Below are 15,426 nucleotides of genomic sequence, written 5' to 3'. Positions count from 1 at the left end.
GTTGTGGGGATGCTTTGCTGCAGGAGGGACTGGTGCACTTCACAAAATAGATGACATCATGAGGCAGGAAAATTGTCAATATATTGAAGCAATATCAAAAGACAGTCAGGTTAAAGCTTGGTCGCAAATGGGTCTTCCAAATGGACAATGACCCAAAGCATACTTCCAAAGTTGTGTCAAAATGGCTTAAGGAAACAAAGTCAAGGTATTGGAGTGGCCATCACAAAGCCCTGACCTTTGTGATGGCCCCACCCCACAGAACATTTGTGGGCAGAGCTGAAAAAGTGTGTGTGAGCAAGGAGGCCTACAAACCTGACTCAATTACACCAGCTCTGTCAGGAGGAATGGGCCAAAATTCACCCAACTTATTGTGGGAAGCTTGTGGATGGCTACCCGAAACGTTCGACCCAAAGTAAACAATTTAAAGGCAATGCTACCAAACACGAATTGAGTGTATGTAAACTTCTGACCACTGGGAATGTGATGAAAGAAATTAAAGCTGAAATAAATCACTCTCTACTATTATTCTGACATTTCACATTCTTAAAATTAAGTGGTCCTAACTGACCTAAGACAGGGAATTTTTACTCTGATTAAATGTCAAAAATGGTGAAAAACTGAGTTTAAATGTATTTGGCTAAGGTGTATGTAAACTTCTGACTTCAACTGTATGACAATGTAAACTTACTTTTATTCCGTCTGTCTGCATATTTCAAGACATGGCATATGGGGGTGTTGTGAGATACCCGATGGGCTGGACAATTCTCTTCTTATAACTCATCTTGAAAAAAAATATAAAATGTAAATCTATTAATCCCCCATCGTTGACACAATTTTTATATTTTAATAGCATGGTCAACTGAGAAAAACAAATTGGTACGATTTAAGGCCAAGTGGCAAACAATGTAGGCAGTAGGGATGGGAGAGTGAGAATGCTGGGCTGGGCAGATGCTCGGGAGGCAGCAGTCTAAGGCACTGCGTCTCAGTGCAAGAGGCATCACTACAGACCCTGGTTCAATTCCAGGCTGTATCACAACCGGCCGTGATTGGGAGTCCCCTTGGGATTGGCTCCTCTTGATCAGATCACGTAAACCACATGCAAGGTGGCTGTCACGTTCTGACCATCGTTCGTGTGTGTTTTCCTTGTTTTAGTGTTGGTCAGGACGTGAGCTGGGTGGGCATTCTATGTTGTGTGTCTGGTTTGTCTATTTCTATGTTTGGCCTGATATGGTTCTCAATCAGAGGCAGGTGTTGGTCATTGTCTCTGATTGGGAACCATATTTAGGTAGCCTGTTTGGTGTTGGGTTTTGTGGGTGATTGTTCCTGTCTCTGTGTTTTGTTGTCACCAGATAGGCTGTTAGGTTTTCTCACGTTTATTGTTTTGTTCATGTTCAGTTTCTTCATTCAAAAACATGAATAACAACCACGCTGCATTTTGGTCCGACTCTACTTCACCCAAAGAAAACCGTTACAGTGGCCCTATTTTAAGAAAAGGCATCGGCAAGATTACAACCTGTGAACTTCTGATCCATATCCCATGTATCTCCAATAAATGAAACAATCGGACAACATTTTCATAATTATGCAAAAATAAACTTTATTGCCACTTTCATTGAGCAGGAGAAATACTGTAAACCAATAGGAGAAAATAATGTAATGCAGTCTACTGAAGCTATGTGACATGACCTTTCTGTGTGCTTTCTGTTCAAGTCCAAGGTTTACCATAATGTAAAGATATAATGCAAATCATGTGTGGTTACATAAAATATGATGAATATTAAACAACGTTGAATTATTTGACCTACGTCTTTAATCTGATGACTTGGATTGGAATAGAAGCAAAATGTCAATTCACAACACTGGTCATTTTTAGTAGAAAGTAAGCAGAGGCCTCGTGGAGAAAAAAAAAACAAGGATGTTGTTAGAGTTAGTCCTTGAAGTAACTAGTATCATCTTACTAAAATACTGTAATGTTATTCACATCATGGGAGAAACAGGCATTGTTACTCAAAATATAGACCATGTTCAACGAACACAAGGCCACACTTTGACATAGAACAACAAAAAGCCATCTTCAATTTGAAAAACTCACACTTACAGCTTTAATATACAAAAGAAAAAAATAACATTATCACACATATTACTGCCTTAAATACACCTATTTCATCGCTATGGCTTTTGGAGAGTGTGCAATTAGTTAGAACCCGATGTAATGTCGCAGGATTGGGATGATCATTTAGATAACATTGATTAATATTGTTGTGCTTTTCAGGTGAGTCTGGGTGTAGAGGCCAGGTTGCAGATAGGTTCATGATTCATTCTTACAAAAGATGATTCTCTTAGATTCAGGCTTTACTTTGGTTATGAGTCACTTGCGTAATAAAGAAAGATTCTCTAATATCTACGGTCCCATTTGGACCAAAGCTATATGATATTGGCAAATCCTCTCCAGATAATAACCAGCCATTCATTCTACTTACAGGAAGAATCCACTCAAACAGCTTTTTGGTATTTCTTTTCATTAGTCTACTGTTGATACTGTCCCAAAATATAGTTTTTGAGTGGATTTTTCCTTTAAAACGCATAGACAAATTCCAAAAGAGCTAAACAAATCCACATTTTGAGTTACATTATATGTAAGCAAGATCATTCCCAAAATGAATTTGAGGCCAATATTTGAAATGTCAACCAGAAGCAGAAAATGAAACAATTTTACTAGTATCTGCATTCTGCCCTCTTACTCAAAAAAGTACATGCAAATGAAAGAATATTAGAATCCAAAATGTGACGTGTAAATAAGTAAATAAATTAGGTCGAGAAACAAACATGTTTTGTTGTCGTGGCAAAGAGGCCACGGACTCAGTAGTATAGTTACAATAGGCATAAGAAGCTATACGGAGTACTATAGCCTCGGCAACATCCCAACTTATACAAACCCCTTGGTTCTGATCTGTACCGCTATGGAGCAGTTACGTTCTCATTTCTCACTAACATTACCTCACTAACACATACTCCTAGACTGCATTAGTACCAATAGGATGAAAAGAGCAGTACATGTAGTAATGGGCACATGCATGGAGGCCAACCTGCTTCCAAAACAATAGATTCTGATCAATCTCCTCCAGTGGCTTAAACAACTGATCTCAAATCAGTTCCCAGCAAGCAGACATTCAATCAAACTCTGAATGCAGATCCCAGGCATGTGTGGGTAGAAGAGTTTGTTAAGCAGTCCAAGTATATGATTCTCTCCACGTTGTGCATGTTGATGAAGTGAGGACATTGCTGGCCGGTAAGACACCGTCTTCCTCTTTTTGCATGTTGATGACGTGAGATTGCGAACATTGCTTAACTACCTCCTCCTGAGCAACCTGAATCTGTCTTCTGACTTCTCATCCATGACACACTGACAGAAAGTGTTCAAACGGTCTGTAAAATCCCTGAAACTCAACGATGCATATCAGAAAAACACCAACTCGATCCATTTCGATGCGTCACTCATTATCACACAGAGTTTAATGCTGTGCTATGATATTTACATGCCTGCCACAGTGCAATTCAAAAGTACAAATAGCCGTCGACTAATGTGAACGTCACTTACTAAAACAAATAATTAATAGCAGTTATATAAAGCAACCATAACTGTGATACTGATAATAACAATGTCAAACACAACCGTGATAATAAGATTCATAATAATAGTTATGATAGTAAATAGGCTCTGTCTGTGCAGTGAGAGATTGCTTAATAGTGGTGGTCAGTGGACAGCTAGGATTTAGACCAGTCTGTTGAGAAGGATGAGACATGTGGCCCTTTGATGATGAGTTGGGCTCCTCTGCTTTGATCAGGCCCCTCCCCCTAGCTGTGTCCATTCAAATGTTCAGGCAAGGTGGAGGGAGGCCCGGACTGTTGGGGGTGAGGGGGTTGTCCCCCTCCTGTGGTTATGATGCTCCTAGGTTAAGTTAATTAGACCTGTGCTTTCAGAAGGCAGTGGTGACAGCGGTCCCTCGCCTTGTCCCCAGTTGTACCAGCTCCCTGGGCACCGTGTCCAGCTGCTCATACGCCAGACGCCCCTCCTCTCCTGGGGACCGTCATCGGCAGAAGAAGAAAGAGAAGGAGATGTTAGACCTCAACCATTTGAAAATGGATCAAGGTTCACTAAAACAGACATTGTTTGTCAACCACTCACCCATGGTGAGCAGGGTTTCTATGGCAATGTGATGAAGCTCCTCGTCTGCCGAGTCACACAGCAACACCACCGCTCGAATACTCTCTACCGCCTGACAGAGAGAAGAACAGGTTCACTTCATAACCGGTACGTTGATGAAAGGAGACTAAGCCACTGAAGAAGTTCATAAGGAATGTCACGCTCTTGCAGGGAGACATAATGAATATTAATTACTTGATTAATAAATCAATCTTACTAAGACCAGGAACATACAGACATACAAACTTCACTTTATCTTCCATGGAAATGGAATATTGCGAGGCCTCCCGGGTGGTGCAGTGGTCTAGGGCACTGCAGTGCTAGCTGTGCCACCAGAAACTCTGGGTTCGCGCCCAGGCTCTGTCGCAGCCGGCCGCGACCGGGAGGTCCGTGGGGTGACGCACAATTGGTCTTCCGGGTTAGTGAGGGTTTGGCCGGTAGGATATCCTTGATATCCTTGGCCGGGCGCAGTGCACAGTCCTCCGACACATTGGTGCGGCTGGCTTCCGGGTTTAAGAAGCAGTGCGGCCAAACCCTTGGTCTTCCGGGTTAGTGAGGGTTTGGCCGGTAGGATATCCTTGATATCCTTGGCCGGGCGCAGTGCACAGTCCTCCGACACATTGGTGCGGCTGGCTTCCGGGTTTAAGAAGCAGTGCGGCCAAACCCTTGGTCTTCCGGGTTAGTGAGGGTTTGGCCGGTAGGATATCCTTGATATCCTTGGCCGGGCGCAGTGCGCAGTCCTCCGACACATTGGTGCGGCTGGCTTCCGGGTTTAAGAAGCAGTGCGGCCAAACCCTCACTAACCCGGAAGACCAATTGTGCGTCACCCCACGGACCTCCCGGTCGCGGCCGGCTGCGACAGAGCCTGGGCGCGAACCCAGAGTTTCTGGTGGCACAGCTAGCGCTGCAGTGCCCTAGACCACTGCACCACCCGGGAGGCCTCGCAATATTCCATTTGGGTTGTGTTTCGGAGGACTCATGGCTTTCGACCTTCGTCTCTCCCGAGCCCGTACGGGAGTTGTAGCGATGAGACAAGATAGTAATTTCTAACAATTGGATACCACGAAATTGGGGAGAAAAGATAAAATAAATAAATAGAATATTGCAGTCAGATATACACTGACCTGTAGACAACCGAGAGCAGCGCAGGCAGACCTTTGCGTTAGAACTCCCCCCTCCGACAAGGACTGTGTGTAGCAGTCCACCGCCTGTAAACACACACACACACAGAAACTCAGTTCCCTGCCATAACACACCTGTCAAGTAATCCTGGCTGGTTTAGTAGGGTTGATCCTTGACCCTCCCGGTTTAGTAGGGTTGATCCTTGACCCTCCCGGGCTAATAGAAACACCATTTCAAAACTGACCTTTGACCTAAAGGGTGTGTGAGAGGCAGCGGAAGTGATGTAGGCAGTTGCGGCCTTGCTGAGCTGGGGGTCTTTGTGGGAGAGGAGGGAGGCCAGGGCCCTGAGAGTCTGCAACTGGGGACACAGGCTGGTGTGTGACACCTCTTCTAATTCCTTTAGACAACGCTCCGAGTCGCCGCCGCTCAGGACTTCCGCAAACACAGCTGAGGGATGGACGTCCAGTTTATTACATAATTAACTCACATGGGTACTTACAGTGCCTTGCGATTCGGCCCCCTTGAACTTTGCGACCTTTTGCCACATTTCTTCACAACAGTATCTCGGACCTGCCTGGTGTGTTCCTTGTTCTTCATGATGCTCTCTGCGCTTTTAACGGACCTCTGAGACTATCACAGTGCAGGTGCATTTATACGGAGACTTGATTACACACAGGTGGATTGTATTTATCATCATTAGTCATTTAGGTCAACATTGGATCATTCAGAGATCCTCACTGAACTTCTGGAGAGAGTTTGCTGCACTGAAAGTAAAGGGGCTGAATAATTTTGCACGCCCAATTTTTCAGTTTTTGATTTGTTAAAAAAGTTTGAAATGTTTGAAATATCCAATAAATGTCGTTCCACTTCATGATTGTGTCCCACTTGTTGTTGATTCTTCACAAAAAAATACAGTTTTATATCTTTATTTTTGAAGCCTGAAATGTGGCAAAAGGTCGCAAAGTTCAAGGGGGCCGAATACTTTCGCAAGGCACAAGTTTTGTTCAGCGGACCATGTAGCAAGTCAATGTTTGGACCCCTCAGTCTTCATCAGATCAGACCTCTAACTTGGGTTACTGACTGGTTCGACGTTCCACACTACATCATTGTCTTGCCAAACAGCAAAATGTTAGTTAAAGCAAAACAGACTGGCACCTAGATTATAAACAACTCCGCCTCCAAGGAAATTAGTACACTAGGACCCCCAACAGATGAGGAAGGGAGGTTAGTTACATGAATGCTGATAAAAAAGGTGTGTTGGTCCTGAGCCTTACCCTCTCTAGCCACCTGCAGTAGGTGTTCCTTCATGTCCCCAACACTGTGCTCTGAGACGTAGCTGTGGAATTGGAACACTGTGAGGACGTCCTGGGACAGGGCCGAGGGAGGAGGGGAGGCCAGTTCACTCCTGTCCACCATCTCACTCACCACCAGCCAGATCACTGTGGAGGACCGAGAGGGAAGAGAGATACAGCCGTGTGAGATGTATACAGTGACAGCACAGACAGCTGTGTGAGATAAATACAGTGACAGTACAGACAGCCGTGTGAGATGTATACAGTGACAGTACTGAGACAGCTGTGTGAGATGTATACAGTGACAGTACAGACAGCTGTGTGAGATGTGTAGAGTGACAGTACAGACAGCTGTGTGAGATGTGTAGAGTGACAGTACAGACAGCTGTGTGAGATGTATACAGTGACAGTACTGAGACAGCCGTGTGAGATGTATACAGTGACAGTACAGACAGCCGTGTGAGATGTGTACAGTGACAGTACAGACAGCCGTGTGAGATGTATACAGTGACAGTACAGACAGCCGTGTGAGATGTATACAGTGACAGTACAGACAGCCGTGTGAGATGTATACAGTGACAGTACAGACAGCCGTGTGAGATGTATACAGTGACAGTACAGACAGCTGTGTGAGATGTATACAGTGACAGTACAGACAGCTGTGTGAGATGTATACAGTGACAGTACAGACAGCTGTGTGAGATGTATACAGTGACAGTACAGACAGCTGTGTGAGATGTATACAGTGACAGTACAGACAGCTGTGTGAGATGTATACAGTGACAGTACAGACAGCTGTGTGAGATGTATACAGTGACAGTACAGACAGCTGTGTGAGATGTATACAGTGACAGTACAGACAGCTGTGTGAGATGTATACAGTGACAGGACAGACAGCTGTGTGAGATATATACAGTGACAGGACAGACAGCTGTGTGAGATGTATACAGTGACAGGACACTACACTATGGCAGGGTTCCCTAATTGGTGGTTTTATTTGGCCCACAAGTTTTACAAGCAAAAATAAAGAAAACGGTCTTGATTTTTTGAGCATTTTCAATGTTGGACATAAGACTGTAAAAACACCAGGAAATCAGTTCCAAGTGATTTTAACTTTGGAAATCTGTTCGCAAGTATTCCCACGCATGATAGAGACACGTGGTTATATGTGTAAGAAAGGTTTTACATTTTTATGTCTTAGTCAATTATTATCTCTGTTTGGGCTTCTTGCAGTCCTCAAATGATTTGTAATTATGTTCCGGTCCCTCGAAATCCGCACAAGAAAAAAAAACGTCCCACGGCTGAATCTAGCTGATGACCCCTGAACTATGGTGTAATCAATCAGATTCACTCACATACACATCATACACTTTGTAAATGTTGGAAACAAATATCTCCAAACACAAAACGTTTTAAGACACAAACACACAGAGAGAAAGAGAGGCCTACCTGTTTCAGCTGTGGTGTGTGGGTGCCTCTCCTGCAGTGGACTGGTGTAGCTGTGGTGCATGTGTTTAAGCACCCGGTCCAGCGTAGTGTGAAACTGTCCTCCAGAACCACTACACTCTGACCACAGAGCCATCAGCCCTGGCCGCTCTGCCAGCCCTGGGAGCACTGAGAGAGAGGAGGGAGGACATAGAGATTCATTATCTGACCTAGTTCCTTGCCCCAGAGAGAGAGTACAAAGTAGCCTCCATTTATTCATATTTACTCAACTGTAAAGTATTGAGAGAGATCAAGAGAGAGAGAGAGAGAACCCACCGTCAGCAGCCGAGGTGATGCTCCCCAGGCATTCTGTGCTGATCTCTCCCAGTTCCTCTAGCAGCTGAGTCTGAGCTGAGAGCTTCTGGAGCTGGGCTCTACGCTGCCAAGGGCTCCCTCCACTGGACAGTAGCTGTCGTTACACACAGAGATTGAGTTGGTGCGCACACAGTCTAGCCAAACCATGTAGTATTGTGTTAGTCTCCACTCTTCCATGCAGTCGCAGCCAATAAATTACATGAGAACTTCCCGGCCACACTCTTAGATCAATGCTAATTTCATTTTCTACATCTGCTCAAGACTGTAATTCGTTAGCATGACAGAGTATAGTTTGTTATCAATTGGAAAAATGATGTTTGACATTTAAATTGCAGGCAGCCTAATAGGAGCGCAGTGGATTTGACACACGCTTGACTATAACAATATCATAAGAAAAACATTTCTCTATCATTTTCCAGATATCCTCTGTGAGGGCACTGGAGCATGTTCATTCACCTGGATGAGTTGATCGCAGTACTGCAGATGAATGACGATGGCCATGTCCAGATTCTCATTGCCAGTGGTGAGAGGCAGGGGGCTGCCGGCCACACTGTTGCCCACCCCGGTGTCCTCCGTCAGGGCTTCACTCAGGTGGCCCCTGGCCTCTGGGTGCTGGCCTCCAGGCCTGTTAGACAGACAGGAGATACACAGTCACCACCAGGGGGGAGCAGCAGAGTATAGAAATGGAATACAATCACTACTAAAACCATGAGAATATTACAGTATGTAAATCAGCCTGATATGTAATGCTAGAGTTAAATGCATTATGTTCCATTGTAATATAGAGGCTCTGGTACAGAATAACATTTACTGGCTGACACTCGATACTGAACATGAGTAGCTGTTTAACACCCTACAATGTTTATTGAATTATACAAATTCTCTAGGATTGTGATCTGGACAGGAAGTGGGCACCTGAGACAGACAGAAAGACACAGAATAAGAAGAGAGGAGAGAGAGATAGGAGAGGGACATGGCCAGAGAGACACATAGGGCAGAAAAACAAACCGAGCCACGACACTGTTAGGCTGACAACAGCGATAACAATCACACCGCATAACGTGCATGACAGTCACAGCAACACATGATTAACAAAAAATCACAACAAATTAAAAAAGGAGAGCCACACACTCTAGGAGCTCAGATGCAATAATTGAATAACCTAATAACCAACGTTTCGACAGACAAGCTGTCTTCATCAGGGTATAATTCAGCAATAAGGCACGAGGTGGTGTGGTATACGGCCAATATACCACGGCTAAGGGCTGTTCTTAGGCATGACCAGAAACCCGAAGTGCCTTATTGCTATTATAAACTGATTACCAATGTAATTCGCACAATAAAAATAAATGTTTTGTCATACCCGTGGTATACCACGGCTGTCAGCCAATCAGCATTCAGGGCTGAACCAGTTTATGATGACAAACACTGCGGGTCACTAGTTTATATAATGTCAAAGGACACACACAGGTGTCTGTAATCATGGCGGGCTGTGGCCTGATATCATTGGTTGATTTACAGATATAAATAGAACATGTAAAAAACTAATGGATATCATACATACAATTTGGCTAAATAAGCCTACAAACATTACAATGATTAGTAGAATCACAAGAATAGCTTCAGATCAAAGTCTACGTTGAGACCAAGGGTCTTTAAATTAAACATCCAGGCAGCCTCTCGATTTATCAATAAATTGTAGAGGTCACGCCCTCTCCTAGGACGGGCGACGTGATGGCGATAAAACGTAGGGACGAAATCAAGTGGTTCGCTTCTAAAAAGTGGCCCGCAACTGTGTACATCAAGTTTTTACACGTGCTACGATGACCCAAGATTCGTACTTTTGATTCGCGCTTTGTTTTACCTACATAATTTTTACCACAAGGACAAGTTATAAGATAAATAACTGCCTTAGTGGAGCACGTAATAACACCTTTGATTGGGTTCTGTTTCCCTGTTTGTGGGTGTTTGAAGGATCTACATTTGTAAGTGCCATTGCATTGAGCTCAGACATTACACTTGTATTTTCCATCCGGTAGAGGCGCAAATAGTTGTTGTGCAGGGGTATATTGGGATGGTAAATCAGAGTTTACCAGTTGATCTCTGAGATTTATGCCCTGCAAGAATACGACCAAGGGAGGGTTCGAAAGCACATTACCAATACTGTCATCGGCTCTTAGAATATGCCAATGTTTGTGAACGAGTCCATTAATTTGTTCAGAGGACTTTGAATAGCTAGTAGTAAGAACGCAAGAATGCTTCTTTTTGCGAGACTGTCCTTGAAATAGATCATGTCTTGAATTTTCTCAATGGCAGTATTAATCTGACCATTCTGTCAATCTGATTGTTTTTTGCAAATTATTTTTGTTTGACAGAATTGGCTGTAGGGCAAACTGTTTTTCAAGGGAAGCGGGTGACAGCTATCATCAACAAACTGTTACCATCAGTAGGTGTCCTGTAAAGATCAGTGTATGTTACATTATCCTCACACAAAAGATCAAGGAAACTGATGTGTGTCAGATTGCATAGTAAACCATACAAATTAACATAGTTAGGAGCCATAGGATATTCCATAGCAGTACCCTTTGTCTGAATAAAGAAATAATTTACAAACATGAAATAGTTGTGTGTGAGTACTACTAGTTACAGCAACACAGACAGTCACAGACAGCAACAAGACAATAGTCCAACCATAAAGAACCTACACCTGGCAGAGACTGCTAACCTGACTCTTCTGGACAGAAGCACAGGGCTAGAGAGACAAACAGGAGGGGAGGAGAGACAGATGGGGGGGTGAGAGAAATATATGGGGTGAGAGAAAGATAGGGGAGATAGACAGAAGGGGGGGAGAAGGAGAGGGGAGAGACATAAGGGGCGAGAGAGGAGGAGAGACATGAGGGGAGGGAGATGAGGGGAGAAAGAGATGGGATAGGAGGGAGAGAAAGAGAAAGAGGGTAGGAGAGAGGGAGAGAGAGATAGGGAGAGAGAGGGAAGGAGAGAGGGATGGGGAGAGAGATAGGGGGAAGAGAAGGGGAGTGATGAGGGGGGGCTGGTGATCGATAACGGTAGGTCACAAGCAGATAAATAAGACCTGATCTATGGAGTCCCGGCTTTTGGTGTGCATCAACGTATTCCGTGTTTACTTCACAACGCTAACCGGAATGCAGATGGGGGCTACCGTTCTCATACCAGACTGAATTGAAAACAAATCAAATAGGGTCCCCAAATATGGAAACTTTACATTTAAGTACTTTAAACCACGGTGTGTGTGTATGTGTGACTAACCCAGGCTGTCTCTCTCCCCCTCGCTCCTTCTCTCCCCCCTATTTCTCTCCCACCCTCTCTTTCTCTCCCTCCTACGCCATCTCTTTCTCCTGAGAGGCCAATTCTTTATTTTCGACAACATTTTCACTAAACAGCAAACATTTTACAAGGTAAGCTTCCATTTGATATGTATTTGAGCTATAGCCACATGGGATTCATCTTTAGGTTGGTAGGAACAAATCTAGCATATTGCCATGTTATCTGATGTATGACTTAATGGCAACATCGAATGTCCACTGAGTGACTATATCTTTGCGCATCAAAAATATGTTGACTGCTTACGCGCTGTAGGCATCCATTACACAGAGGATTGGCTACTATGGCACCTTGACAGTCTTGTAGCCAATGAGATAAGCTTTCCAGGGATATGTAGTTTACCCGGGAGGGACAAAGCAAGGCCTAGAACCTTTATGTGTAATGTGAACTATTGCTACCTGGCTCAGAGACGAGACGCATGCTTCATTACATTGTAAACAGATTTCATCGCTTTCATTTCATGGCTTTAGAATAAAATATGACTTCTCAAGAAAGAAAAAAAACGGGGGAAAAACTAAAATATCAAACAGGATATTAAAAAGAAGACATCTATGAATAAGCATACCGACATAGAAGCGTTGAATAAAATACTGGAGTCGGACTTGGATCAGGGGAGCGATTTCACCTCGGCCGATGACGATAACCTTCTAGAACGATTGGATGCACTTTTAGATCTGGAAGTAAATTATTTTCATGACTTTATATCGCTAATTTACTAAATGCATTTAGTTTTTTATAAGTTGTCTGCTTTTTGTGCTTTGGATTTAGTTTACATAAGCCTATGTAGCAAATCATTTCAATGTTATATCATACATAGTTGTTCTTGTCTATGTTTCATATCAGTTCACTGTTTGATGTTCTATGTTTCATGCTTGTAACTTTGGAGAGGCCATTGTTTATTTGTGGTTCTCATCTCTGCCTTTGTCTCCAAAGTGTTACTGTTTGCGTTGTGTGTGTGCTTCACACCTTCTATGCAAGTCACTGTACAGATAAAGTTTAGGCTTGGTGTTTTTATTTTACAGTAATGTTGTTTTGTAAATTTTGTCAACTGAAATTCTGTCTTAACAATATATCCCTTTATTTTATTCACCACAGAGTGGAGGATGCAGAGGATTTGGATGATGACGTTTTGGAGCCACCCCTCCCCAGCTAGTACCCCCGCCGGCCAAGGTCTTCACCCCCCACTGCTATAATCTGTCTGATGGTTCTACATCCATCACTCGACAAAGACCCCACTCCTCCTTCAACCACCCCCACTGCAGGCCCTGGCACCCCTCCTCTCTCTGCAAGTTCATCTGGAGGTGCGGGGGCAGGGAGGAGATCTAGGCCTCAACAGAGAAGAGGGAGAGGCAGTGGAAAGCAGCACAACAGAGGGAGATGAAACTGAGGACAGGTGGCAAACGGTCCTTGAAGATGCTGTGGAGTCAGAACAATTTAGGTTTAAAACATACACCACCTTGCAGCTGTTTCAGCTCTACTTTATCACCTCTATACTGGAATACTAATTAGTAATACCAACAAGTATGGGGACAAGAAGCAGCAGGGGGAATGAAGGACCTGTCACCATCAAGACTAGTTGACAACTGGAGCAAATCCCCACTCTGTCGGTTCGAGTTCCCTACCTCCAACATGAGTGAAAACCGATTCTTGGCCATCAACCGTACACTTCACATGTGTGACACACAAAAGGATCAGGAGAATGACCAGAAGAAGGGGACTGCAGGGTATGATCGTCTTGCACGGGCCAAGCCCCTTTATCATGACATGGTGGAGGCATGAAGAACTTACTTCAAGCCTGCTCAAAATCTATCTATAGATAAGCGCATGGTTGCCTCAAAGGCTCGAATTGACTTAAAGCAATATATTAAAAATAATCAGACAAATGGGGCTACAAGCGCTTTCTGCCAGCCGATTCAGCCTCTGCCTACACGTGGAAGGCAAGGCGATCACACCCACTGGGAAGGGCCTTAGTTATGACTATGTCATGCAGCTGGTGGACTTTCCCTCACTTGGGTACAAGCTCTTTGTGGACACTTTTTATACTAGTCCCATGCTTTTCATAGACCTCTTGAAAAAGAAAATAGGGGCATGTGGCACCATTCGTCCTAAAACAGTCGTTTTCCCAAAGACCAAGGTAAACAACATGACAAAGACAGCGGAGGAGGACCATACGTTGGATCAGGACTAACAAGCTGCTTTTTGTGAAATGGAAGGACACTAGGGAAGTAACCATGCTCACCACACAGCATAAGGCATTCAATAATGACCATGTCTCAAGGAAGGTGAAAAATGCCATTGGGGCACGGGTGAGGACGAATGTCCCCATTCCTGATTCTGTGGAGGACTACGATGCCAGCATGGGGGTGTCCTATCTGATGCTCTGGTAGGCTACTTCCGGGTCCTCCACCAGACCAGGAAGTGGTATAAGACTTTGTTTTTACCACTGTGGACATTGCTACAGTAAACGCTTTCATTCTCCACAAGCAGATGTCCAAAGCAAAAAGGTCAAACCCCTCTCTCTCTGAGAGCAGCTGGTGTTGGAAATGGCTGAATTGGGGGCCCAAAGCAACCTCACAACCATTACAAGACCCCCCCCCCCCCCCCCCACTCAAGGTGAGCGCCACTATCCAGCACACAAGCCAAAAGACAAAAGAACTGCAAGCATTGCACAAAACACAGGGAGGGAAAGGGTGAAATGCCAGATCTTCTGTTCAAAATGCCAGATATCTTTTCAAATCAAATCAAATCAACTTTTTGTTTCCTGGCAGTGAGGGACAGCTTCAAAGACTCACGACATGCACAAGCTATGGTGAAAGTGTAATCTAATCATCTACACCTGGGACGTAAAATGAACACGAACGCCATTTGTAAATAGTTCCACTTATTTCTATTTTTTTTACCTTTTTTAGTGAAGGACACGTGTGTCACCAAGTTTGTGTTTGATAAGACATGTTTATATATTTAATGTACAGTACCAGTCAAAATGTTGGACACCTACTCGTTCCAGGGTTTTTCTTTATTTTTACTATTTTCTACATTGTAGAATAATAGTGAAGACATCAACACTATGAAGTAACACAGATGAAATCATGTAGCAACCAAAAAAGTGTTAAACAAATCAAAATATATGACAGCTTTGCACACTTTTGGCATTCTCTCAACCAGCTTCACCTGGAATGCTTTTCCAACAGTCTTGAAGGAGTTCCCACATATGCTGAGCACTTGTTGGCTGCTTTTCCTTCACTCTGCAGTCCAACTCATCCCAAACCATCTCAATTAGGTTTGGACACTTTGGAGAGGTTGAACCCTGGATACCCCATAACACCACCACAATGTTTGAGTGAGGTCGATATGGTAGAAGGTGTTTTTATACAAATAGCACTTAGGGATTGCAAATATGTAAAACACTTGGTTTAATTTACAGACATATGCCACTATGGAGAGGTTTAGGGACATTTGGAAACGTCCCGTGACCACACCTGACACCACTTACTAAAACATATGCCCATTTCTAGTTGTTAGGTCTGTCAATCCCATTTTTTTCCGACATTGTTCACGTTGTGGAAGCCATCTGATGTGTTTCCAGCTCTAGTCATCAATAACTCACTTATAGTTTGTCAATGAAAAATGACTTTCATGTCAGAATCA

General features: G+C 43.8%; 1 protein-coding gene across 6 annotated transcripts in view; it reads right to left on the bottom strand.

Annotated features, from left to right (window-relative positions):
* Positions 1-1,571: 1,571 nt before the first annotated feature.
* The window catches only part of LOC110496551 (rho family-interacting cell polarization regulator 2), a 79,107-nt gene continuing 65,252 nt past the window's right edge, over positions 1,572-15,426 (bottom strand). For all 6 annotated transcript variants that reach the window (XM_036953294.1, XM_036953295.1, XM_036953298.1 and 3 more), the window contains 8 exons: positions 8,875-9,043; positions 8,380-8,512; positions 8,068-8,232; positions 6,601-6,765; positions 5,571-5,773; positions 5,329-5,412; positions 4,187-4,277; positions 1,572-4,078 (listed from right to left, as the gene is read on the bottom strand). In XM_036953294.1, coding sequence (XP_036809189.1) covers positions 3,978-4,078; positions 4,187-4,277; positions 5,329-5,412; positions 5,571-5,773; positions 6,601-6,765; positions 8,068-8,232; positions 8,380-8,512; positions 8,875-9,043 — 1,111 coding nt within the window. In that variant the 3' untranslated portion in view covers positions 1,572-3,977. The remainder of the gene's footprint in view (positions 4,079-4,186; positions 4,278-5,328; positions 5,413-5,570; positions 5,774-6,600; positions 6,766-8,067; positions 8,233-8,379; positions 8,513-8,874; positions 9,044-15,426) is intronic.

The sequence above is a fragment of the Oncorhynchus mykiss genome, chromosome 18 (genome assembly GCF_013265735.2).
Source record: "Oncorhynchus mykiss isolate Arlee chromosome 18, USDA_OmykA_1.1, whole genome shotgun sequence".
In the NCBI taxonomy this organism is placed as follows: domain Eukaryota; kingdom Metazoa; phylum Chordata; class Actinopteri; order Salmoniformes; family Salmonidae; genus Oncorhynchus; species Oncorhynchus mykiss.
Note: the sequence above shows the minus strand (reverse complement) of the source record. Positions and strands in the feature narration are given on the sequence as shown.